The sequence below is a fragment of the Chiloscyllium punctatum genome, chromosome 9, assembly GCF_047496795.1.
Source record: "Chiloscyllium punctatum isolate Juve2018m chromosome 9, sChiPun1.3, whole genome shotgun sequence".
In the NCBI taxonomy this organism is placed as follows: domain Eukaryota; kingdom Metazoa; phylum Chordata; class Chondrichthyes; order Orectolobiformes; family Hemiscylliidae; genus Chiloscyllium; species Chiloscyllium punctatum.
Window position 1 is genome coordinate 111,686,406 of NC_092747.1, and position 26,322 is coordinate 111,712,727.

Consider the following 26,322-nt stretch of genomic DNA (forward strand, 5'->3'; position numbering starts at 1 on the left):
GCATTCAATAAATTCAAAATTAGGCAAGAGTCTTATAGAGGAAATACAGACAAACTGTTCCCAAATGCAGGAGTGTTGGTAACCAAAGATCACAGATTTATGGTAATTGGTAAAAAATACCAGAGGAGAGGTGAAGAGAATATTAGTTTTCCACAACAAATTGCTGTGAATTGGAATACACTGCTTTAAAGGACAGTGGAAATTGATTTGCTGATGACTTTCCAAAAGATATTGGAGAAAGCTTGTTGCATGGCTGGGGGAAAGACAATTGAATGGAAATAATTGGCTCTCTCCTTCAAGAAGGTGGGACCGTCATTGCAGACCCAATGGCCTCTTTCTATCTGTAGGATTCAATGTCTACAATACTTCCGAATGTCTTGCTGTCAGAAGCACTTAGCAATGTTGGAAATTCTCCTCCTTTTGTAATTTCCTTGGAGAACAAGTGAACCAGGGAATTATATACATCAAATTCATTTTCCAGTTAACTACTATGTCTTCATAAGCCAGTATTGTAAGTGTTGGATGCTTACTTGGAACCAGTGCTGTTTATTTACATAAGAAGATTGGTCATTGGATATTGCCTCCCTGTTCTGTCTTCTGAACAGAGATTCACATATATTGTTAAATCACAATCTTAAAAAAAACCTTGTTAAAATCTCCTAGTGTCCTTTAATTATGTTTACATCCCTTAGGTGTCATTAGATAAATCACTGCTTTCCTGATTGAAGTCAGGTTAAGTCACTATGCGTTTCCAAAATAACTTGGAAATTTCGAGGTAGAATTCCTTCCAGCCTAAATTTTTGAGTTGAAGTAAATCACATGGGGTCAGACATTCCTCCAAATTATGCCATAAGTTGCATCTGTTCTTGCGTTGGTGTTGCCAGCAAATGTTTACAGTGAGATCGCCGGCTAAATGTGTCAGCATTTGACAGAAGGTTAACACCGGTATACGCAACTGGAGACTCAAGAGAAATGCAGATATTCCTGTTTTACTTTCCCTTAATTTAAAGAAATGAAAACCATTTTAAGTCATGAAATCACCATGTACTCACATTGAACACAACAGGTTCAATAAAATGTAACTGTGAAGATTTTCTAAAATATTAATTCAACCAATGTTTGTTCTTGAAAAATATATTCAAATATGTAGATCTCTGTAAAGAGAAATTCAAACATGACCATTAAAAAAAGATTTGCATTTATGTAGAGCTTTTCATCAATCACTAGATGTCCCAAAATGCTTCACTGCTAATAAAGTATTTCTTAAGGTATCGTTCACTGTTGTGAATGTAGTTAATGCAGAAGCCAATATGTACTCAGTGAACTTCCACAAAGAACAATGTAGCAACTAACGGCCGAATAGAATGTTTTTTATGATTCCGATTGAGGGATAAATTTTGGACAGGCCACTGATGAAACTTGGCCCATTCTGTGGTTTTTGAGTGGGGAGAGGGCAATCTTTGTGGATGAGCAGAAGTAGACGGTGCAATTCTGATAATGGGGAGGCACAATGTGGGAGGGGATAGATGGGGATGACATGAGGATGGCAGAAATGGTTAGTAAGGAGGGGTGGTAATGGGGGAGGAGTGATGATGGTGAAGAATTATAATATGGGTTGAGTGACAGGCGAGGTTGATGATGGGGTTGAATTGGTGTGCAGTTGAATCAATAACTTCCTTTACAGTGCAAAAAGGACAGAGAGAGAATGCCAGGAGTGTTGGTAGGATGAGGGTGTGGGAAAGTATAACTGAAGCACTCTTTCACTTTGGAAAAATTGCCACAGAAGCCAGGACAGAACATAGAATTAAATAAAGACAAACTTGAGCCAAAAACCTGTTGACAGCATCTGCCCCTGCATTGACAACTGGGTAAGATGACATGTTTAGTTCTGAGTTTTAAAAGTCTGATGAATTCTTCAATATTTACAAAAATCAATTTTTGGTATGAAAATGATAGACTGAATGGCCCTGTCCTGTCCGAAAAATACCTATGATTCCATAATTCAATCTGACAAAACAGTAAGAAGTTGAACTGCTAACTCCGTTTCTCTGTGCTCAGATGCTGTCAGAGCAGTGGAATATTTCCAGCATTTCCTGATATTATTTTAATAATTTCAATATATAGCTGGTAGCCACCGAACCTTTTAATAATGGAATCAACCGCTTTCCCCTATTGATCAAATGTGTCCAAATCTGTAATTAAAGATCAGAATGCAGCTCAGGATGTAATTGTATTTTTAAATATGCATTTCAATTCCACACATCAATGAATGTATCATGCACTTGTTTTGCATTTCTACCAGCATTCAGTCTATTGAACATCTTTTACATTTGTCTTAATACAGATTTCCAGCATCGCAGTATATTGCTTTGTTTTACATTGCTTTCTGAAGATGTTTATCAGTCTTGTGCAGGGTTCTCCTCCTCTGCAATATTCCAGAAAAAAATTATATTAATAGGGATGAAACAGACCAACAGAGAAATGTGGAATGGAGATAAAGCTTCCGGCACCTGCCTGGGAATGGAATTGGAAACCATTAAAAGGCATCCAGTGGGGCGTGAAATGCCAAAGCTACATGCTGGAGAATATCTTGCAAAAGACCTTTGGGTTTCAAATCTGTTTTTTTTTAATAGACTTCACATCGATGAATTGATCTGAGCTCCAACTAACCTGCATTTACAATGATGATCTTTTCAAAAATGCCTGAGCTTTAGGTGACTCTTCAACATATCTGCATTTGTGTTCACCAAATAACATACACTATATTTTCTCAAATGTAAAAGATGTGGAAATAGAAAATTAATATAAAAGATATTCAACACACAAATGTATGGTAAACATACAATAATCATTATAATGAAATCGATGATTTTTGTAACTGAAATGCATTGAGAAAAACATAAACAGTTACACATTAAGTTGCACAACACTCTTTAATTGCAATCTCAGACACAGTTGATCAGTAGGTGAAAAGATGATGAATTAAGTGTCATATTCACCAGTTATCACCTACGTTTTGGAATTATTAAATTAAAAACAGAAAATGTTAGAAATATTCAGCAAGTCATCCAGGTCTGGAGAGTGAAAAACAGAGTTCATGTTTCTAGTTCATGAGCTTGCACTTCTCTACAGATGCTACCTGACATGTTGTGTTTCCAGCATTTTCTTCTTTGTATTTCAGATTTCCAGCATTGGTGATAATTATTTTTTTGTTCTGGAATTATTACCTACTTATATAATGTGACATTTTTTTATTAATGGTCATGAATGCTGACTTGTTCTAACATTTAACAACATCTTTAATGAACACATATCAGTGATATTTAAATAACCTTGCTGTGTTGTAGACACCCCCTAATTGATCTTCCCTTCAAAATAATGTATTACATTCAATAATATTTTAATTCCTTTCTCGCTCATTTATTTATCCAGATTTCCATTATATGTACCAAAGCTATTCATTTCAACCATTCCCTGTAATGGGGGGGGGGGGGGTCCCACACTCCCATCACATTCTTTGCAAAGAGTTTTGCCCTAAATTCCCATTGGATTTACTGACAAGCAAAATTATCTCAGTAAAGGTTAAGCAACAAGGTACTTACACAGATGCCATTGAAGTTTAAGTCTTAAATTAAAGAATTGATTATACCCACAAAAATATTTCAAATTCTTGGTAATGGTATATTTTTTAATCAAAATATCTTCTTAAGAAGTTTATTTCTAAAAGATAAATCAAAGCCTTTCTAGTCTAAGAATTCCAAAGAGAGAGGCATTGTCTTTTATATTCAAGATAAGTACTTCTGCTGGTTGGCTTTGATCTATGGCTATGTCTGAGAGCCAGCATCTGATTGCTGGAAGTGCATCTGGTCTGAGGATTGAATGTGACCCACCTCTGAGTCCAGGCCAGGAATTTGTCCTGGAATCTTAGCACAGTGATGAAGGACAGAATTAGAACCTCAGATCAGTCAGATGATCCTGGCTGAGCTCCAGCTTCTGTCAGAGAGTTGGTTCTGAATAGGGTAGAAATTGCTAGTTACAGCCTCAGCAGCACTGATGGTAATTGTCCAGAATATTTATTATCTTTTGCAATATGGCATCTAAGCAATCAATTGTATAATCTATTGTGTATGGCAGCCAATTCTTATTAATCAGAATGCCAAATGCATAGCTTTTGGGGACATTGAATTTTGCACAAACATGTCCTTGGTAAAGGGTACAGTTATTTCACGATTTGTATTTTATTGCAATATCACTTGGTATCTCGGTGGCAGAGTTTGTCTGATAATGCTCCCATGAAATGTTTTGGGATGTTCACTTTATTAAAGGAACTACATAGATACGTTTGTATAGTAAGTTCTCGGTGGTTTGAAATAAAATAGTAGGAATACTAGTGTTCAAATGTGTCACCTCATATCCATTATTTTAACTAAAGCATAAAGTTCTGCTGAGAAAAGGACTAATATGCCAAACTACTGGGCAAATAAATATCAACATAAACATCCATACAGTTAAATTTCAAACAATTTCCCAATTCATTTTAAGCTTTTCAAAATTAAATAACTCCCGATGGTAATTAAAAAGGAGATGACACTAGATCTTAACCTCCATAAACCGGTGACCATATAGCAAAACAAATTATCTGTCCATTATAAAATCTACACTGTATTCATAAAAATACTTTTAATCAACCTTTTCAGCTATATTATGACACACCTCCAGAGCAAGTGGAACATGAACCCAAGTCTCCTAGCTCAGAGCAGGGACACTACCGTTGTACCACAAGAACTTAAGAATTCATGAACGGCAATCGAAATATTGCAAATCAGGTAGGTTTGACAAGGAATAAGAATCTCGAAGATGAAAGTAAACTCAATTAAAGTTATTTTGTCTAATTCTTCTCTTAACACCTAAGTCACCATTCCAACAATTAATTTTAGCCAAAATCCTGTTTGTATAAAGAAACAGATCTGATCCAAAAATGACACTGGGAGATTCCTGTGTTTTGATGTGCATTAAAATACCAAAATCTTACATTGTGGAAAGATAGTAATATCACCTAAAAATGTTACTTTCCCCTGTACGTCTCTCTCCACCTGCTCATACTCATTATTAACTATTACTTGCTGAGAGGACCACAGGTAGAATAGCACCAGGTATCTTGCTCTGATCTTATTTTTCTCTTAGAACTTGGCCTCTCCAGGGCTAGCCCTCTAATAACCTACTGAAAATCAGCAGTTTGCTATTCTGTTGTTGTTAAGCAATCAGGGGAGATGATGATGTAGGAGCAATGTCACTAAATTAATAACCCAACAGCACAGGTAAATGCACAGGTTGAAATCTGGGAGCTTAATCTGTAATTGTGTCCAGCAATGTGCAGGCTAGGTGGATTAGCCATGGGAAATGCAGGTTTACAGGGATGGGAGAGCAGGTGTGGGGGAATCTGAGTGGGATGCTCTTCAGACAGTGTGGAATCAATGGGATGAACAGCCTGCTTCAACACTGGGCAGATTTTATAATTCTATGATTCTAATTGAAAACTATATCCATTAATGATGACTGTGATACTATTAACTGATTGTTGTAAAAACTCATCTCGTCTGTCCATGCCTTTAGGGAAGGACATCTGCCTATCTACCTGTGACTCAAGATCCACAACATTGTGATTGACTCTTAACTGCTCTCAAGGCAAACAAATGTCAGCATTGCATCCACATCCAAAGTAAAAATAAATTTAACAGTTTATAGCAAAACTTAATGATGCAAACATCACTGGACCAGGGTGAACCAAAATGTAAAAAAAAATACAATTCAAGCTGTGCTTAATCATTAATTCTCACAATGAAACAAATGTTTTGAGGTTCAGAGAACAGTCAGAAGATGCATAGGCTTGTACTCAATAATAGCCTTTGTGTCAAGCGCTCAAAAGTCCTAACTCTAATGCCACTTGCTGTATTTGCAGCAAATTAAAAGTGATAAGCAAAGCCTGTGGGCTAGTAGAGAGTGAGAAAATCAAAAGCTAATGCTGTCACTGCATCACAGATTCTCTGACTTATACTCCGCAAGACAATCAATGACAGACAGCTGTTGACAGTACCCAGAGAGAGTGTGCTTTGGTCTGACTCTCAATGAGTCATTATTAACTAATCTCTGTTCTTCACATTCATCATGAACAATAAATGTACTCAGAGTGAAGCACAAACCTCAGCCTTGCACATACACAGTAAAAGCTAGTTCAGATGAAATTAAAGTTTATCATTCTAAGTTTGACATCATGACAATAATGAAAGGAAAGTGCTGGAAATCAGGACTCTGTGCAATGCCCATACTGCAATTATCATCCTGAGATTGGAATGAGACCAGTGCATTTTCTGCACACTCACTGATTTCAATAGCAGTTTATGGAGGTATTAGTCCCTTTTGAATTATGGACAATCAAAGAAATGGCATTTCTGATGGAATCATTTATATGTAATCTGATTGTCAAAGACTGAAAGAAGCGCTCATTTCTCATTAAGACTTGTACTACCTTAAAATGGTGCCTCAGCTGCATTATTCAGAAGTACTCACTGATGTATAAAGGTATCCTTCACCATTCATGGCCACGTACAGCCCTGTCTTCACGCCCTGAATTGCAACGACACGGAGTCCCACTGGCACAAGGTTGAACAATGCTGGAAGCATAAACAAGAACATTAATAGGATGCTTAGTGCAAATTCTGACTGCAAATACTTAACAGAACCACAGAAAGATTCATGGACAGCAAGTAACTAAAAACAATACTAGAATGGAGTGGTTATTACTAGCAGTAAAGATTGAACAGGGTGAGGCTCCTTTCACTAGAAAGAGAAGGCTGAGAGTTGACCTGATAGGCATTTTTAAAGCGATGGAAGCATTTCAAGGGGTAGATTTAGAGAAGATGCTTCCATATTGAGAAGGCCAAATCTAGGGTCCATCAATGTAAAATAGTTATGAATAAATCTAATATGGAATTCAAGAGAAACATCTTACCTCAAAGAGCAGTGAGAATTTTAAACTCTATAACAGGGAGTGGTTGTGGTGAATGATATAGATACATTTAAAGGGAAGTAAGATAATTACATGAGGGATAAAAAGATTGGAAGGATATGTTGATTGGGTGAGACAAAGTAGGGAGATGGAGGGTTGTGTACAGCAGAAACACCAGTATAAACCAGGTGGTTTAAGTAGCTTGATTCTAGGCTGTAAATTCTAGGTACAAATTACGCTGGGTCAAATTGAGTGCACGTTTGTCTCGATATGAAGGTGCTTCTTTTGTATCATTTTCTAATATACGGAGTTTAATTATAAACAATTTGTTTTGATGTGACAGCTTTTTTGTATTAAGTAACTAATCTTTCTTGCTCATATGGAGTTGTTTGTGAAACATCTACACTGGAAGTAATAGCACCATCAAAATAAAATTAGAACAAGGTTATCAGAGAAAGACTTGGAAAAGAAGAAAAATATGCAGGGTTTTGATGAGACAGCCAGGAATGGAACTAAATGGAGAGGAATTTCACAGCTTCAATACCTCAAATATCACTTTCTTCATTGTATGACCCTCTGAGTTTTATGTGTTCTTAGTTTATAATATACATGATGATATTCTGAGAGATTCTTTCACCAGATCCACAACTGTTGTGAAGTTGTGTTGTCAGCATTTAACATAAGTGACTTTATTATGATTAGATTAGATTACTTACAGTGTAGAAACAGGCCCTTCGGCCCAACAAGTCCACACCGACCCGCACCCATTCCCCTACATTTACCCCTGCCCCGAACACTACAGGCAATTTAGCATGGCCAATTCACCTAACCTGCACATTTTTGGACTGTGGGAGGAAACCCATGCAGACACAGGGAGAATGTGCAAATTACACACACTCAGTCGCCTGAGGTGGGAATTGAACCCAGGTCTCTGGAGCTGTGAGGCAGCAGTGCTAACCACTGTACCACCATGTGAGAACTAATGATCACCTGTGTGTCTGCTTGTATATGTGTGTGTGTGAGAGACAGAGAGAGAGAGAGATTGGGTGTACATGTTTGTGCATGTGTAATTGTTTATGTATGATTGTATTTGCAAGATTGTATGTGCATGTGTGTGATTATGTGTGTGAGAAATTGTGCTATGCATGTGAGATTGACTGTATGTGTGTGAGAGATTATGCATATGTATGCGTGATCATGTGCTTTATTGTCTGTAAGTATGCATGCATGTAACATTGTGTGTGGTTTAAACTCGATTCTCATCTTGCCAAAAGAATGTAGAAATACAAAGTTAATTGCAGTGGCTTGATTGACGTGTTTTTGATTGACTGGTGATGCAATCAGCTGGCGTCGCTAGATGCTAGGCAATTCCATTTCAAGCTATTGCAGTGCATTGTAAGGGAAAGTACTAACTAACATTATATCTATCTTGGTTCCCTGCACAAAGGTCTCTCTGGCCTAGAAAAACTAAGCACATTTCCCACTATTAACATGGCACGTTTATTCAAGATAATATACCAATTTAGGGACGACTTTAGGTCTAACGGAAGAACCGAACCATGAATGGAGCAAGCCTTTTAAAGGCACAGCTCCCAAGTATGTTGGTCCTCATCAAGCAGAGGTGACTTCACTGGTTTATGTATCTTCACAGGATGAAGGATGGTCAAATACCTAAGAATTATCTATTTAATGTACACTTGATTTTCGTTGTCTTCATGTAACAAACTACTTTTTCTCTACTTGTTCATAGAGTTCGTGGTATCATTGACAAGACCAGCAATTGTTGCCCATCCCCATTGCCTTTATGAAGATGGTGGAATTACTGCAATCCAGGTTGTGTGGGTATACCCACAGTGCTATTAGGGAGGGAGTTCCAACATTTTGATCTGATGACAGTGAAGGAAAAGTGTTACAGTTCCAAGTCCAGATCATGCGTATCTTGGAGAGGAATTAGCAGGTAGTGGAGTTCCCCATGCACCTGCAGCCCTTGTTCTCCTTAATGACAGCATTTACAGATTTGGAAAGTGATATTGAAGGTGGCTTATTGAGTTGTTGCATTGCATATTATAGATGTCACTTTGCATTGTGGTGGAGGGAGTAAATGTTGAAAATGGTAGATGGGATGCCAATGAAGTCAGCTACTTTGTCCTAGATACTGTTGAGCTTCTTGAGTGTTGTTGGAGCTGGAATCACCCAGACAAGTGGAGATTATTCCATCATATTTGTTCCTAATAGAAGGCGGCTTTGGGAGTCAGGAGAGGGATTGCTCACTGGAAACATTCTCAGCCTCTGACCTACATTTGTAGTATTTATGTGGCTGGTCCAGTTAAGGTTCTGGTCAATGGTGATACCACAATATTAATAGTGGCAGTTTCAGTGATGGTAATGCTGTTGAAAGTCAAGGACAGATGATTGGATTCTGTCCAGTAGGAGATGGTCATTGCTGTTATGTTATGTCTCAGACAGTCACATCAGTATGCTTTAAGAGAGCTGCTCTTGATATCATTACTGCAGCATGGAATGTGACCTGAAAAATATAAAGAGCTCAGACATCACCTTAACTCATAGCATGTTTGGATGGTGGAAGGATGTGACTTTGAAAATGGCACAAGCTAGCGAGAAAAATGATTATGCTTCACACATTGTGCAGATTCCCCAACCCATACAAAGACCAAGAAATTCATTTTGAACTACACATTAACAATCCAGATTACAAAGTTGAAGATGTTATACTTTGACCAGAGTGAATGTGAACCATCAGCAACACTGCTAAAGTTGAGTGACGACAGAATTGCAAAAAATTGTTATCCATGGGTTGCCTGATAGGATTAAAGAAGGATTTGAGAATATTTGTACATTTTGGCCATACAGAGATAAATCTAGTATATCATGATGAATCATTTTGAAGGGCAAACAAATCCTAGTATCGAAAGTATTATCCCAGGATATCATGTCTATGTTATACATGGACAGATAGACATTGAATGTACAAGACTACTAGAGCATGAATCGGAATACTGGTTAGGGATGCAGGGTATTCCGAAGGATCTGTTTCCATGCTGTATGACCCTACAACTCAATGGCTCATGGATGCATATGAGGCATGTAAAACCTAACAACCCCAGCAGTGAAGTGATTCCCTACATCCATGCAAGTATTCCTTGGATGGAGGTAACAACTTTAAGTTTCCCAATGTTTGACAAATTAGCATCACAGTGAGTGCAACCATTCCTTTCAGTTTACTTGATATCCCAGAATGGAAAGTTCAGACAACAGATCGCAGTTCACTGGCAAACCATTTCAAGACATGTATATTAAACGGGGAATGACCTAGCACATTGTAGCGCCACTATCCATGCTCAAATTGTTGAGCAGAATGTGTGGTACCTTCCATCAAACCAATAATCAGGCAAGTGTCAAGCATCACATTGCTGCATTTTTGCACAGCACCAGAGAAGGGACTACCATCCCGAGCACAACGCATGTTCAGAAACCAAATGCAAGGGACCTCATCCGGCAACCAATTCTCTGAGCACTCTTTTTCAGAGACTGAGGAGAATTGAAGGGATACACAATGTGCGAAAGGATACAGAACAACCACAACTGCTCAGTGGACAGAGAGTATGATTTAGACACACAAATTCTAAAGCAAAAATTTACAAAGTGTGGGGTACCAGCAATGATTTCTAGAACTTGTAACCAGCCCAGATTATACATGATCATGGTTTTACAGTGTGAAGGTACAGAAGCCAGCACAGACATGCCAAACATGCCCAAGAAGAGTGAGGAAGAAAACACTGGCATGATGATGATGTGGTGACGCTGAAGTGACAGTAAACAGCAGGAAGAGAACCAACAAAAAAACATGCACCTCGCCAGATGGATAAGCAATCACTAAATCAGTTGTCAAATCTCCAAAGTATAATATTTCATTTTGAATCGTAAATCACGTAAACTCTATTTTTACCCATTTATATAATTATCAAATTGACAACATGCAGCTATGCACAAACAGGAATATCCATTTAGGATAATTCTTTAATCTTTGGGATTTTTTTTATGTCAGTATAACTTTAAGAGACATGTTCATGACATCATCATCACATCAAAACATGTGTTTAGGAGGTATAAAGGTCTCAGACTCCATCTTAACTCAGAGCACTGGAAGCAAAAAAAAACTGATGGAGCTGTAGCATTGAGCTCATAGTACATTTTTCGAAGGAAGGGTTTCCAGCTCCAAAAATGTTAACTCTGATTTCTCTTCACAGATGCTGCCAGATCTGCTGAGCTTTTCCAGCAACCTCTGTTTCTAATTTACAGCATCTGCATTCATTTGTTTTTTTTATAAACCATAATACTCATTGGATGGAATCTCACAGGGAGTGATTGACCTGGCTGTGGTGAGATTTGTGGCAGAATTGCACAGAAGTCTGGCATCAGTAGTAACTTGCTGCACCTTCTTTGCATCCGTCAGGGTTGTGGCAAGTTTCTCATCGGCAATAGCAATTGGCCAATTAAAGGGGATTATTGCTTGATAACCACTTCACTGACTGCAAAACCCGCCTCATTAATATTCAGTTTCTCACCTTACCAAGCCCACCGAGTAAATCAGATGTCAAGAATTCGCAACATAGATGTCACAGCAGGTACTCAGTGGCTTCAGGTGGCAAAGAGCCTCCATATTGCCTCCTCAGACAATAATAACTCAGGCCACAAACCACAGGCACCCAGCCTCACACATCCCTCATCCACGGACACTGGCAACTGAAGTTTGCCAATGTGTCACAACAATACTTACCTATCCATCTGCAGGACTAGCATTTCAGGGTGCACCACAACTAGCATTGAAGGGCTGCCGCGTGGACGTATGGACAGGCACCCAGCTCTCGAATTCAATCAGTCTGCATCTCAGGGCTGGTCACTTACTTGCTAAGTGCTGACTCACCTAACACCTACCTATATGCTCACACTGCCCATGCCTTGTCTTGCCATGCCTGTTGATAATTTGGTGTGTCAGCCAGAGCTAATTCCCCAGGAATGGGTATTAAGACTACTAATCCTTTTAACATGTATTAATGATTTAAACCTGGGTGTGAAGGGCACGATTCAAAACTTGAAGCACTTGGAAGTGTGGTGAATCAAGTGGGGGTTCTTATTAGACTTCAAAAGAACACAGATAGGCTGGTAGAACAGGTGAACACATGTTGTATTTACTGTACAGAACTGTGAAGGGATAACTGCTTGCATTTTGGAATGAGGATTGAGGAAAGGCAATATAATCTGGAGGATCCAATTCTAAAGAGAATATACGAACAGAGGAGATGAAGGGTCATTATCGACTTGAGTTATTATCATTGTTTCTCTTCACTGATTCTGCCTGACATGCTAAGCATTCCCAGCATTTCCTGTTTCTATTTCAGATTCCAGATTTTACTTTTGTTTGGTTGCAACAGCAGAGATATCTGGGATATGCGGGCACAAATCATTAAAGGTGGCAAGGCAGGTTGAGTAAGTTGTTAAAAATGCATGCTGGATCCTAAGCTTTATGAATAGAGGCACAGAGTACAAAAACAAGGATTGACTCCTTGGTATTGACTCTAATTTTGGAGCACAACATTTTAAAAGGGATGTGAAGGCTTTAGAGGTGATGCAAGATTCACAGAGATGGTTCCAGAATGAGAAACTTGTGGAGATGGCTATGTGGATAGATTGAAGGAGGTAGGGATGTTCACTTTGGAGGAGAAAAGTTTGAAAGTGAATTTCAGGGAGGTGTTCAATACCACACAGTCTACACAGAGTACATGGGAAAAGAGTTTAGAAGGAGTGTGGAGTAACAGACAGATATTAAGCCATTGGGAGAAGAAGCAATGGCAACAATATTTTAATGTACTGTGTATGAGTTTTGATGAGTTTGAATTTTTATCAGAATATATGCATGTTCATCTGCAAATCTGTTACTGAGTCTTGTGTTTGACAGCGTGTGTCTGTGTATGTGGGCATGTGACTCTTCTATGTGTCTCTGTGTCTGTTTATATTTATGTGTGTATGTCAGTGTCTCTGTGTGTGTCAGTATGTCTCTGTCTGTGTGCCTGTATGAGTGTGTCTATGTCTGTGCGTGTCTCTGTGTCTATGTGTGTGTCTATATGAATGTGTCTGTAGCTGCGTGTGTGTGTCTGTGGAGCTCTGTCTGTGTCTTTGTATCTGTCTGAGTGTGTCTGTATGAGTGTGTCTGTGCCTGTGTGTCTGTGTCTGTATGAGTGTGTCTGTGTGTCTGTGTCTGTATGAGTGTGTCTGTGTTTGTGTGTCTCTGTTTGCATCTGTGTGTCTTTCTCTGTTTGTGTGTGTGTCTGTATCTGTGTGCCTCTGCGTCTGTGTATCTGTCTGTATGAGTATGTCTGTGTGTCTGTCTGTATGAGTGTGTCTGTGTGTCTCGCTCTGTCTGTGTGTGTGTGTCTGTCTGTATGAGTGTGTCTGTGTCAGTGTGTGTGTGTGCGCCTCTGTCTACATGTCTGTGTGTGTGTCTCTATGAGTGTGTTTGTGTCTGTGTGTGTGAGTCTGAGAGTGAAAGAATGGAGGATTTGGGAGCAGGAGGATACCTTTGAGCCCTTCAAGCTTCCTCTGCCTTTGAACAAGATCATGGCTGATCTGGTTGAGCTCTCCAATTGATTTTTCTGTCTGCACCCTGTAGTCCGTAAACCTGCACTGCCTTTTCTATCAAAAATCTAACAAAACCTTCCAAACCTTCTGGTGCAGAGAATTCCACTCTTTAATGACCCTCTCCCAAAAGAAAATCTGCTCATCTCTCTCTCTTAAACAGGAGATCTCTTTTCCTTAAATTAGTTTTAATCTCCTGACATATCCTCCAGTTCTCTGCATCCATACCCTCAGGATCTTATAAGCTTTAATAAGATCACCTGTCATTCATCTAAACATCAATAGGTGGCTCGGTGGTTAGCACTACTGCGCCACAGCACCAGAGACTTGGGTTTGATTCCAGCCTCGGGTGACTGCCTGTGTGGAGTTTGCACATTCTCCCCATGTCTGCGTGGGTTTGCTCTGGTTTCCATCCACACTCCAAAGATATGCAGGTTAGATGGATTGTCCATACTAAAAATTGCCCCACCATGTCCAGGGGTGTGCACTTCAGATGGGTAAGCCATGGCTAACCCCATACAGGATTATGGGGTGGGTCTGGGTGGGATGCTCTTCAGAAGTCTGTGGGCCAAGTGGTCTCTTTCTGCATTGTAGGGATTCTATTATTCAATAGATATGGAAATAACCTGATCAAATTCTCTTCACAAGATAAGGCCTTTATCCCAGGTATGAGTCAAATCAATCTTCTCTGAACTGTTTTTAATACAATCGGATTGGTTTTAAAAAATAAAGATACCAAAACTGCACATAATATCGATACATGGTCTCCCTAATGCTGTGTACAATTCTAGCAAAACTTTCATATTATCATATTCCATTCTATTTGCAATAAACCTTCCATTGCTTTCATAATCACTTGCTGTACTTGCATACTATGTTTATGCAATTCATGGGAATGAATGTGAAAGTGCCTGGGACTGTGTATGTGAATGTGTGTGTGATTGCATATACATTTATTGTGAGAACATAAATGTACGTGTGCGCATCAGAATCTAAATGTGTATATGTCTGTGTGGGAATGTGAAAGTGGGCATAAATTTGTGTGCGTGTGAGACAGAGTATGGGAGTGTGCCTGCGTGTGAGAGTTTGTGTGAGAGACAGAACGTGGAAATGTGAAAGTGTGTGTGTGAGAGAGTGAGTGCAGGGATGTGAGTTTGTGTGTATGAATGTGTGAAGGTTTCTATGTGTGTGCAGAGGGAGAGAGTGCATTTGAGAAAGTAGTTTTCTGTCACTGGACACTGCAAGATTTATATTGGAAGCTAATTTTTTCTTTATTTTGTGGTCTGCCTTGTGCTAAAATGAAACACCACATAGTTACACTGCAAAACACACTGAGTTGTCAATCATTGCTCCTGACAAGCAACAGAAATAAACATCCACATTAAATGCAGCTCCTCTCATTTCATTCTTCATTCCAGTGTATTATTGTACAAAAATTGTGTCACATCTGCTCTATACTGAGGTCACACAGGGTCAGGCTGAAGTCACAAAATCGTTCAACTAAATTTGTATGTGGAATTTCTTTTTTTCTCTGCTGGAAATTGCACTGTGATGGAAGTTTTTCGAAGAATGCGTGCAATTTTTCCAGCAAAAGGAAAGGTAATGTTACCATACTAATAACCCACAGACTTAAAGAATATGGTACAAAATCTCGCCACAATAGTTTTAGAATTCAGCTCACACATCTGTAAGATTAACAGTATCAGTATGAAGCTGTCGGATTTGTCAAAACCCAACAGATTCATTAATGTCCTTTAGGGAAGGAAGATTGATGTCCTTAGCCAGTCTGGGCCTATGTTTTGATTTGAAGGGAGTATGAGTGCACCAATTCACTTTCAGTGCAAAGATCACAGCTGTTCAAGGAAAAAGTCCGTCACTAACATCTCAGGAAAATATATATATATATTTATCCAATTTTAAAATGTTAGCCCTTCATGGGATGTGGGTATGATCGACAAAGCCAGTATTTTTTGCTCATTCCCAGTTGGCTTGAACTGATTTGAAGTGGCACAGTGGCTAGCACCACTGCCTGACAGCACCAGGGACCAAGGCTTGATTCTAACTTCGGGCGATTGTATGGAGTTTGCACTTTCAACCTGTGTGCATGGGTTTCCCACCAACTCCCCCACCCCTCGCCCCCGCCTCCCCCACCCCACCCCCACCCCCACAGTCCAAAGACGTGCAGGTTAGATGGACTGGCCATGCTAAATTGCCCATAGTGTCCAGAGAGGTGAAAGCTAGGTGGAAATGCAGGGTAACAGTGATAGGGCTGGGGGGAAGGTCTGGTTGGGATGATCTTTGGAGGGTCAGTGTGGACTTGGTGGGCTGAATAGCCTGCTTCCACACTGCAGGGATTCTGTGATTGACCTGCTAAGCAATTTTAATGGGCAGTTAGATTCAACTGCTTTACTGTAGGTCAGGAGTCATGTGTAGGTCAGATGAGGAAAGGATGGCAGATTTCTTTTCCTAAAAGACATATTTGAATTAGTTGGGGTTTTTAAGATAACCAACAGTAGTTGTCATCACTGCCCCTCAGACTGCCTTTCAATTCCAGTTTATATCTATTGACTTAAAGTTTACTAAATGCTGTGGTGCAATTTGAACCCAAGGCCCCAGAGCTTTAGTCTGTACCTCTGAATTATTCATCAAAGCATGTGGCACTGGAAAAGCACAACAGGTCAGCAGCATCTGAGGAGCATGACAGTTGACATTTCAGACATCAGGAATGTGGGGGTGGCCCAAGGGGGCTGAGAGCTAAATGGAGGGGTGTTTGGAGTGGAGGGAAGGTAGCTTGAATGGCGATAGGTAAGACCTGGGGGATGCAGTGAGAGAGAGAGAGAGACTCTCACTGAGGTCCTTGTAGACAGAGGAGGTGAACATCTTCAAGGTGGGCATTCTTGGAAGAGGCTTCGCAGTCAGGTTATAATGACGAGGAGAAAGTGAGGACTGCAGATGCACAAGGATCTCAGTGAGTCTGTCCCTCGCTGCACCCCCCGCAGATCTTAAATCTTACCTTCCAAGCTACCTTCTCCCCAGTCCCACCCCCCTCCCGTTTATCTCTCAGCCCACTTAGGACCCCAGTCCAACATTCCTGATGAGGGGCTTATGCCCAAAACGTCGATTCTCCTGCTCCTCGGATGCTGCCTGACTGGCTGTGCTTTTCCAGCACCACACGTTTTGACTCTGATCCCCAGCATCTGCAGTCCTCACTTTCTCCTCTGAATTATTAGTCCATTGTCTAATTGGTTGGAATTTAGTGGTTGCAACACTGGCCCATTCATCAGTAGGAAAAATGGCTGCAATCCAGTTGTGGGTATTTCTAGGATTCCCGGTGGGATTAAGTCCAAATCCTGCACGTGGTCACATTTGCTGGGTCTTCAAGGATGGGATCCTGCCTTCAATGGCTGTCAGCCAATGAGGAGCTGGTAACTCTTCAGGCCCACCAGTGTCATTGGGAGTAGTGGCTACAGCTGAGAGAGCACCAGGCCGGGAATCCGGAGCTGCCAGGAAGGTCTCATAAACCAGGAAAGTGGGCCTGGCTCTTCAGGGTTAGCCAACAAGCCCTGGCAACGGTGTGGTGGAGATGATGGAGGTAAGGGTCTTGATGTGGATCACAGAGAGTTGTCTACCCAAAGAGATGGCTCTTGCCCCCGGTGCGGATATGCAATGGGCATAGGATGCCTGAGCAGGAAAGGGTCATCCCACGTGTGGCACGCCAGTCTCCCCCTGCTCACCATTGCTGGAGTACAACTGGTGGCAAGATGAGGCACTTAAATAGGTCTTAATTCGTCTATGGGTGAGAAAGCCAATCTTTCCCAACACCTTGGTGGAAGTCAGGCTCTCCACCTGGTGCCACCATGCCTCAATCAACAATCACCCTCACCCTGATGAAGGCCTTAGGCCTGAAATGTTGATTCTCCTGCTCCTCAGATGCTGCTTGACCTGCCGTGCTTTTCCAGCATCACACACTCAACTCCAATCACCCTCACGCACCCTGCTTCCCAGTCCCCACCTGAGAAGGGGGTTAGCATTCAATTTCATCCATTGTATGAGGCAATTTTCTTCCTTGTCAAAGTGCCCTGTGTGCCAGGACTGATTTTTCCTCATTTGTCATTACTTGAAAGGAATGGTGGACGTTCAAGGGAACAGGCCATCTGACCATCCTAAGAGGAGCTGTCCCATTCCCAAAACACAGTGACTGCCTTTGAACTGAATCACAGGGAACAATGGTTGCTCTTAGTCATGCCTAGGTATGTCAATCTGGGCTTCCAGACATAGGTCTACCTTGTCACCCAAGAGTTTAAGTTCAAAAATTAAAAACATTCAAATTTGCACAGCACTTTTCACAGTCTCAGAAACTATCAAATTGCTTTACAATCAACAAAATACTTCAGTTATTGTTAGATTGAAATAAAGTTAACACTTACTGGAATTACTGCTGTCATCTTTTGTTCCATCAACAGCTCCATCAGAGTTCATCTGCAAGTAGAAGCCTTGCCTGCAATATAACCTGGTCACTATACCCTTGAGCTGAGAATCTGAAAAACAGGTGAAGGTTCTGGTTGAGAGTCACACTCACTGCACCAGTCTCATAGCTGCATTTCCACAATAACCCAACAATTCTTCTCAAAGGCAAGGTCACAAAATTGGTGATTCCTTTTCTACTAAACTGCTGCCAGTTACATTGAGCCGCTCAAAACCATTGTCAGACTTATCTGTCATGAGCAAAGACATTGGAGAGGATGCAGAATAAATTGGCCAGAATTATGTTGGGGATGAGGGACTTCACATTCCGAAGAGAATGGGAAAGCTGGATGTTTTGCCAATGGGGCAGAGAAGGTTAAGAAAAGGTTTAAAAGACATGTTCAAAGTTTGAATAGTTTTGATAGAATAAATAAAAAAGAAACTGTTTCCAATGACAAGAGGGTCAATAATCAGATGTCACAAACTTATAAAAATGGCGAAAAAAAAGAAACGGAAGCTTTTTGTTAATATACAGTGAATGGTTTTGATTTGATCTGGAATGCATTGTCTGAAAGGGGGAGGGAGGTGGTGGAAGCAGACTCACAAATAACTTCCAAAAGGATAAATACTTGTAAAGGAAGATAATATTTCAGGGGTATGGGGGAAAATAGGATCGATTGAAAAGCTCTAAGCAGAGACTGGATAGGCTGGCACATTTTTCATTGGAACATGGGGAGGTGGAAGGGTGACTGCATACAGGTTTATCAAATCACGAGGAGTATAGATAATGTGAATGGCAGCTGCAGTTTCCCTCGGGTAGGGGATTTCAAGACTAGGGGGCATATTTTTAATGTGAGAGGAGAAGATTTAAAGAAGTTCAAGAGGGGCATTTTTTTTAAACAGAGAGTGGTTCATGTGTGGAATGAAATGAGAGGAAGTGGTGGATGCGAGTACAGTTACAACATTTTAAAGATATTGAGATAAGTACATGAATAAGGAATGTTTGGAGGTGGGACTAGTTTGGTTTGGGATCCTGGTCAGCATGGACTGGTTGGACTGAAGAGTCTGCTTCTGTGCTGAATGACTCAATGACTTTATGCTAGTGAAGAGACACCATGAGCACAATAAGCCAAGCGGTTCCTTTCCCTGTTGCACGTTTGGCCCTAAAGATAGAGGACACTGTTCCTCTGCTTGGTCTGGCTCCATGACTGAAAGGACAATGCTCTGTCATTCTGCAACATGTCTGAGCAAGTTGTCTGGGCCAGCTAAAACAACTTGTCAGAAGCATTACTGTAAGAACGTCTGCAATGATCTTGATACAACAAATACACCAAACACATAAAGCAATTTTCCACATAATTCTTACTAAATTTAATGCATTTATGAATGATTTAGAAATGGGCCCGAATCAAAATTCATTGCTAAAAGCTGTTCTCCATACTGTTTTAATAAACACTTAATTGCAATTTCAGGAGCAACACACTATTATTTGTTAAAGAATATGTATTAAATGAATATAAAATGAATCTTTTAAATTGCATGAAGTGTTACAACAAGAAATAAATCCCTTTACCTTATTTAAAAATTAAAGTTTAAAATGAAAGAAAGTTGAAGTTCCATAAGGTTAGTGAGTGTAACATGGGGAAAGTGTGTGGACCTTCCCACAGTCGACAAAGGTTATGAGGTCTGGGGAAGCGAAACTCTTGATTGACATCAAATGGTGCACCTGGATCATTAGGTTCCCAATCAGGGTGATTCCTTCTACAGGTAGTCGTCTGAGGTATGTGTCTTGTTGCTCTGGGACAGTACAACCAGAAATGCCCAAATATCAGCCCCTCCCCATGCCTAAGGCAAGCCCTCCAGTTACAAATAGAAATCTTTTATTTTGATAAAGAGGTGAGGGAGCCAATACCACCTGTGTAATCATCAACTCCACCTATACCTGCAGAGCTTGGAATGAAAGGCCTCCTCACTCTTAAGTCCAGGCAAAAACACCAGGTATGTCCCTGTCTCTGTCAAACTTCTGATGGTTCCATCACATTCCCATTGAAACTACAACACAGAAACTAGCTATTTAGCCTAGCTGGTCCATTCCATACTTCACGCGAGCCTCCTATTTCAATTTTATCAGCACATCCTTTTCATCCTTTCTTTCTCATGTGTTTTGTTCACCCTCTTCTTAAACGCATCGACACCATTCATTTCACTGACTGATGACGTAGTGAGTTCCATATTCTCATCACTCTCTGGGGAATTATGTTTCTCCTGAATTCCCTACTGGGTGTATTAACGACTATCTGGCATTTATATTCTCTAGTTTTGATATTTCCCACTATTGGAACCATCTTCTCTAATTATACCCATGAAAGGTTTCCTCAGAATTTTAAATTCTTTAATCAAGTCACTCCTCACCTTTCTCTTTCCTCAAGGAAAAAGGGCCCCTGCTTGTTCAACTTTCCTGATAATTATGACCTGCTAGCTCCAGTATTATCCCAGTGCTTTTTTTTTGAGCACTTTCTTTAGTGTCCCTAAGTCAACTTGTAACATGTAGATAGATCAGAAGGAGCAATTCAAGAGTCATTGGACCATTGTTCATTACAGGTTTAGCAAAACATATCAGAAGGTTAGGTAATTAGCTTTCAATATTACACTCCCTTAGAGAGAAAGAGGGAGTGACAGTTGGGTATCTATGGCTTAAGGTGCATGATAAACAGTGTGACAGCATTTCCACTATCCTGGGGCACAAGGTGAGGAGGCAGGGATTCTTGAACGACCACAACCAACATGGGGATTAAACCCACACCACTGGCTTTCTGCAACACAGTTCAGCCATTTGGCCAACCAAGCTAACCAACCCTCACAAATCAGAAGAACATTCATTGGGATTGCCTTCGTGTGAAAGAATCAGACGGGGTGGAATTTTTAAAAGTGCACCCAGGAGAGCTTTTTGTGCCATTAGAGATGGAGCAGTGCTCAACCTAGTCCAAGAGAATGAAGCCGGACAACTGGTTAAATTATCAGATGGATGAGCATTTTTGGGATAGTAACCATAAGACTAAATTTAACTCTGGTAATCCTCTTACTCTTAATATGGCCTTGACAGAGTGGTGTAGGCAGGTACTTTTGCAACATTTAAGAAGCATGTGGACGCATACTTATAATGCTGAGTCATAGAAAGCTATGGGTCAAGTGCAGGTAAATTTAGAACAAACCACGACAAGCAGACCAAACACAGCCAGAAACCCTAACCACCTTACCGTACATCAAAGAAGTTTCAGAAATGACAGCCAGACTACTAAGACCCTTCGGAATCCTAGTAGCACACAAACCCACCAACACTCTCAAACAAAGACTAACATACTTAAAAGACCCAGTACAACCCATGGACAAAACCAACATCATCTACAAAATTCCATGCAAGGACTGCCACAAACACTACGTAGGACAAACAGGAAGAAAGTTAGCCACCAGGATACACGAACACCAGCTAGCCACAAAAAGACACGATCCTCTCTCCCTCGTAGCCCTACACATGGATGAAAAAAAAACACCACTTCGACTGGGACAACACATCTATCCCGGGACAGGCTAAGCAAAGACATGCCAGAGAATTACTAGAGGCCTGGCAGTCCAACCACAACGCCATAAACAAACACATAAATCTAGATGCCATCTACCAACCCCTCAAAAAATGAACAGGAAATGACATGACCACAAACCGCAGGAACCCCATCCAGGAGCAAGATATAAATAGAAAGCAGGAGACAACAGCTTCGCTTCACTTGGAGGTCACCACTGATGATGTTACTTAGCCAGGTAATGAAACGTCTGGATATCAAATCTGCTGCTCAGTGAGCAAACCTACACCCTAAACCTCAACCTGAGCTACAAACCTTCACAAACCTTGCACAGAAAGTGTGCGGTTGCCTAAAAAGGAAATTGAAGGGCATAGAGTGGCGACAAAGTATCTTTGGCAAATGGGATCAAGGAAAATCCCAAGGCCATTTCTAAGTATATTAAGAGTAAGAAGATTACCAGCGTAAGAGTAAAGAGATCAAAGGGGAAACTTGTGTGTGGAGCTAGTGGACACGGGTGAGAGTTTTATCTCATCTCATCTGTATTTACATTGTAGCCAGGGATAAGAGTTGGGATGGTGAGGTTCTATAACGCATTAAGTTTAAGAAGGAGGAGGTATTCAATGCTTTTTCAAGTGTAAAGGTGGATAAATCCCAGGCAATAATGGGAGGCAAGGGAGGTGATTGCTGGAACCCTGGTTGATTACATTTAATACTTTTCTGGCCATAGGAAACTGGAGAATAGCTCGTGTGGTTCCTTTGTTCAAGATGGGCAGCAGGGATAGCCAGGTAATTGTAGACCAGTTAGTTTGATGTTAGTGATCGGGAAATTATTGTAAAAATTCTGAAGGACAGAATTCATCATTACTTAGAAAGATAGGAATTGATCAAGGATAGTCAACATGGATTTGTTAGAGGGAGATCCTGTCTGATTAATTTATCTGAGTTTTTTGAAAAGGTGACTAAATATATTGTTGAAGATAATGCCGGTCATGTGGTTTACATGAACTTTCAGTCAGGCCTTTGACGAGATCCCACATAGAAGGTTGGTCCAAAAGGTAAGATTCCATGGGATCCAAGGCATGTTGGCAAACTGGATCCAAACTGGCTTGCAAATAGGAGGCAAAAGGTTAGGGCGGAGAGTTCTTTTTGTGATTGAAAGCCAGTGATCAGCAGTGTCCCACAGGGTTTGGTGCTGAGACCTTAGCTGTTTGTTCTGTACATTAATGACTTGGATGTGAATGTAGAACTAGTAATTAAGAAATTTGCAGATGACATAGAATTGGGGTGTTGTTGATAATGAGGAGGGTGGCCTAAGGCTACAGTTTGATACTGATAAGTTGGCAAATTGGGCAGAGCAATGGCAGATGGAATTTAATTATGAGAAGTGCAATGTGATGCATTGAGGTCTAGTAAGGGAAAAATATACACAATGAATGGTAGGTCCCTAGGGAGTACTGAGGAACAAAGGGACAGTGGTATAGAAGTCTATAGGTCCCTGAACGTGTCAACACAAGTGGATAGGGTAGTGAAGAAGGCATACGGGATGCTTACCTTCATTAGCTGGGTATAGAATACAGAATCAAGGAAGTCTTGTTACAACTTTTTACAATGTTGGTTAAGCCACAGATGGAATGTGCAGTTCTGCTTGCCACACTACTGGAATGATGTGATTGTACTGGAGAAGGTTTAAGGTAAGGTGCAAGCAGTTTACAGGAGATCAAACAAAAATAATTTTCACACAGAGGGGTGTGGAAATATGGAATGTGCTGCCTGACAGAGTGGTGCAGGCAGGTACTTTTGCAACATTTAAGAAGCATGTGGACGCATACTTATAATGCTGAGTCATAGAAAGCTATGGGTCAAGTGCAGGTAAACCTGACTAGCGTACTTTGCTGTTTGTTGACTGGTATAGACATGGTGGGCCAAAAGGTCTGTTTCTGTATGACTCTATGGCTGTGGACTTTTGAGACTAAGATCTCATATCCAGGATTTATCTTTTTTTTCTCTGATAAGCAAGCAATTCACATTAAGTGGCCTGAATTTACACTCAAAAGAACTCAAAATCCTTGGTTTTACTACTACCAATATTTCTTCTAGCAAGTTCCGGGAAATTCACATGAAGTTCCATAAGGGGAATTTTTAATTCAAGAAATTCTTTGTATCATATGAGATTTCAATCAAAGGGAATCAGTGGGTTTTAATGTTACACAAAGAGACAGGCTTGATGAGTTCATAATTCAGAGGAAGAAAGGAATTCCAATCAAAGGATAAGTTGTGTAAGCTCCTCCAAGATTTGTACGAACTTCATCACTGGATGCTTTAAAGCAACAGTGCACCCTAAAATTTCCTTTTGGAAAAGTTTGATTCGAACTCACTATATTTTTCACTTATTAAAATGCATTTTGTTAAACATTGGATTAAATCAAGACAGCCTATCTCCTCCCATTTTGTCTCCAACATTGGTGTAACATTGGTTCAGATTTGTCTCACTACCACTGATTTATTTATTTGTACAACTCCAAGGGTGAAATCATGAGCTTCCTCTCATGGCAGTGGTGTTTAGTCAAGTGGGATGGTACCAGGTAAGGACGCCACTGCCCTCCTGTGTTCACCTTGATTGGGTCCATGGTAGGAAGGCACACTGACGGGCTTCATGTCTTAAGTACCAAGGAAGAAGGTAAGGGCCTAATCGTGCCCACTACTGGTCATAACCATTGGAGATCTGGAGGGATCACTGTGGCATTTTGGTTAATGGGACTTATGGTGGCGTGGGGGGAGGGTGAGGGGTAGGACAGACCCTTGTTCAAAGGCACTCACCAACTGATTGAGGATTCCAGCATTTTGAAAGGGATGTGGGAGACATCTGAGATCCAAACTCCTGCCCCTACAGCTGACCCTTCCTAAAATCTCCCCTCCTCTACAACACTGCACAAAACCCACCCTGACATCAGTCACCTGTCCACCTGGCTCCATCCAAGACATCAGGTCTTGGGTGGGTGTCATGACAACAGCAGTCACCATCTCTGCTTGGCTGGCAGTTCATGGGGGAGGGGGTAGTCTTTTAACCTCAGGGTCTCTGACCCCAGGAAGGAGGTCTGTTGGTCTGTCAAGTACCTGAGGGGCCCAAGATGAGGCATCCTTATCGCAAGATTACTATAGAGTTCTCACCAGCTTCTTAGGCGAGAGACTAACACCCCTAACACCTCCACAAGACTCTGCCCTGCAGTTTTTTTCTGGAACTGAGTTGGAGAATGTGAAGTGCTGTCATCACTGTCCCTCTTGTTCAGTTTTACTTACATTCAAACCATTGCAAGTTATTGTCCTTAAGCTACATTTAATTTAAAATGTTTACATTTTTAAAAATAAAGACCATTCTTATCAAGCAGGTGAATAGTCCAGAAGCTTTAACCTTCTCTCTGCATGCAGTCAATATCGTCATAGTAAAATTTCTGGCATCTTTAAGTCTGGAACAAAGGATTAAAAATCCACAACGTGCTTGAGGAAGTGAAATTTATAAAAACAATATACAGTTGTGTGTTTATAAATTATAGTTGCCTTTCTGTTTTTATTGTATGAAGGTTTTTGTTTCAGTAAATAAGGAGAAACTGTTTCCAGTGGCAGAAGGATTTGTAACCAGAGGAACACAGGTTCAATATAATTGTGAAAATAGAGGAATGAGGCTGAGAAATGTTTTTATTCAGTGAGTAGTTGTGATCTGGAATGCACTGGCAGGAAGCAGGTCCAAATTTGACTCTGAAAAGGGAATTGGATAAATGCATGGAAGAGAAATATTTGAAAAGCTATGGGAAGTGGCATTAGAATTAGGTTTATTGTCATATGTACTCAAGTGTAGGGATACAAGGATACGGTGAAAAGTTTACAAAATCGTCAAGTCCCATTGCCATCTCAGGTACAAAGGTACCTGGGTACAAAATCTTAGGTTCAAAATAGAAAAATAAAGAAATAAGTCAGAAGTTCAACATTACAGTTGAGAAAAGAAAAAAGAAGATGGGTAAGGAAAAGCGGTGTGGAACGGACAAGCCCAGGGCTTATGACTCTGGACACTGCCTACTCAAGGCCACCATCTTAATCAGGGAGAGGTGGATGGTGGAGGCTACCTAGATGGCTCTTTCAAAGAGCTGGCAAAAGCATGGTTGATGAATAAGATTCTGTACATTGATCCTGTAATATTAAAAAATAAGACAGCTTGGCACTACATTCTTTGAATGTTAAATGTTTTGTTTACTTTGTCTACTCAAACTTGGATCCATTGATGACTTCTTCAATCAGTGAACATGATAACAAGTCTGTGACAAATTGGACTTCTTTAAACAGTGTAGATTTCAAATAAGTGAATAAAGAATACTTTGCTTGCACTCACCACTATATCTGCTTTACTTAGTCATAGTCACACTACAATAATATTATTAATTTAAATGCTAGCTTTGATAAATAATGTGCTTTTTATTTATATCATGCTGCCACAACTTCTCAAACAGCACTTTTAGAAGCTGCTGTGGAACTTGGGTAGGCTGAGTTTATTGGATCATCCTTTATAAATACATTTGACAAAGAATGGAAAACACAATGGCTCAGTGGTTAGCACTGCTGCTTTACAGT

At 40.5% G+C, this 26,322-nt stretch overlaps 1 protein-coding gene across 2 annotated transcripts in view; it reads right to left on the reverse strand.

The window, feature by feature from the left end:
• The window catches only part of fgf14 (fibroblast growth factor 14), a 513,640-nt gene that overhangs the window by 122,052 nt on the left and 365,266 nt on the right, over positions 1-26,322 (reverse strand). For both annotated transcript variants that reach the window (XM_072578066.1, XM_072578067.1), the window contains exons 2-3: positions 18,088-18,198; positions 6,568-6,671 (exon numbers count right to left, since the gene is read on the reverse strand). In XM_072578066.1, the coding sequence (XP_072434167.1) occupies positions 6,568-6,671; positions 18,088-18,198 (215 nt within the window). The remainder of the gene's footprint in view (positions 1-6,567; positions 6,672-18,087; positions 18,199-26,322) is intronic.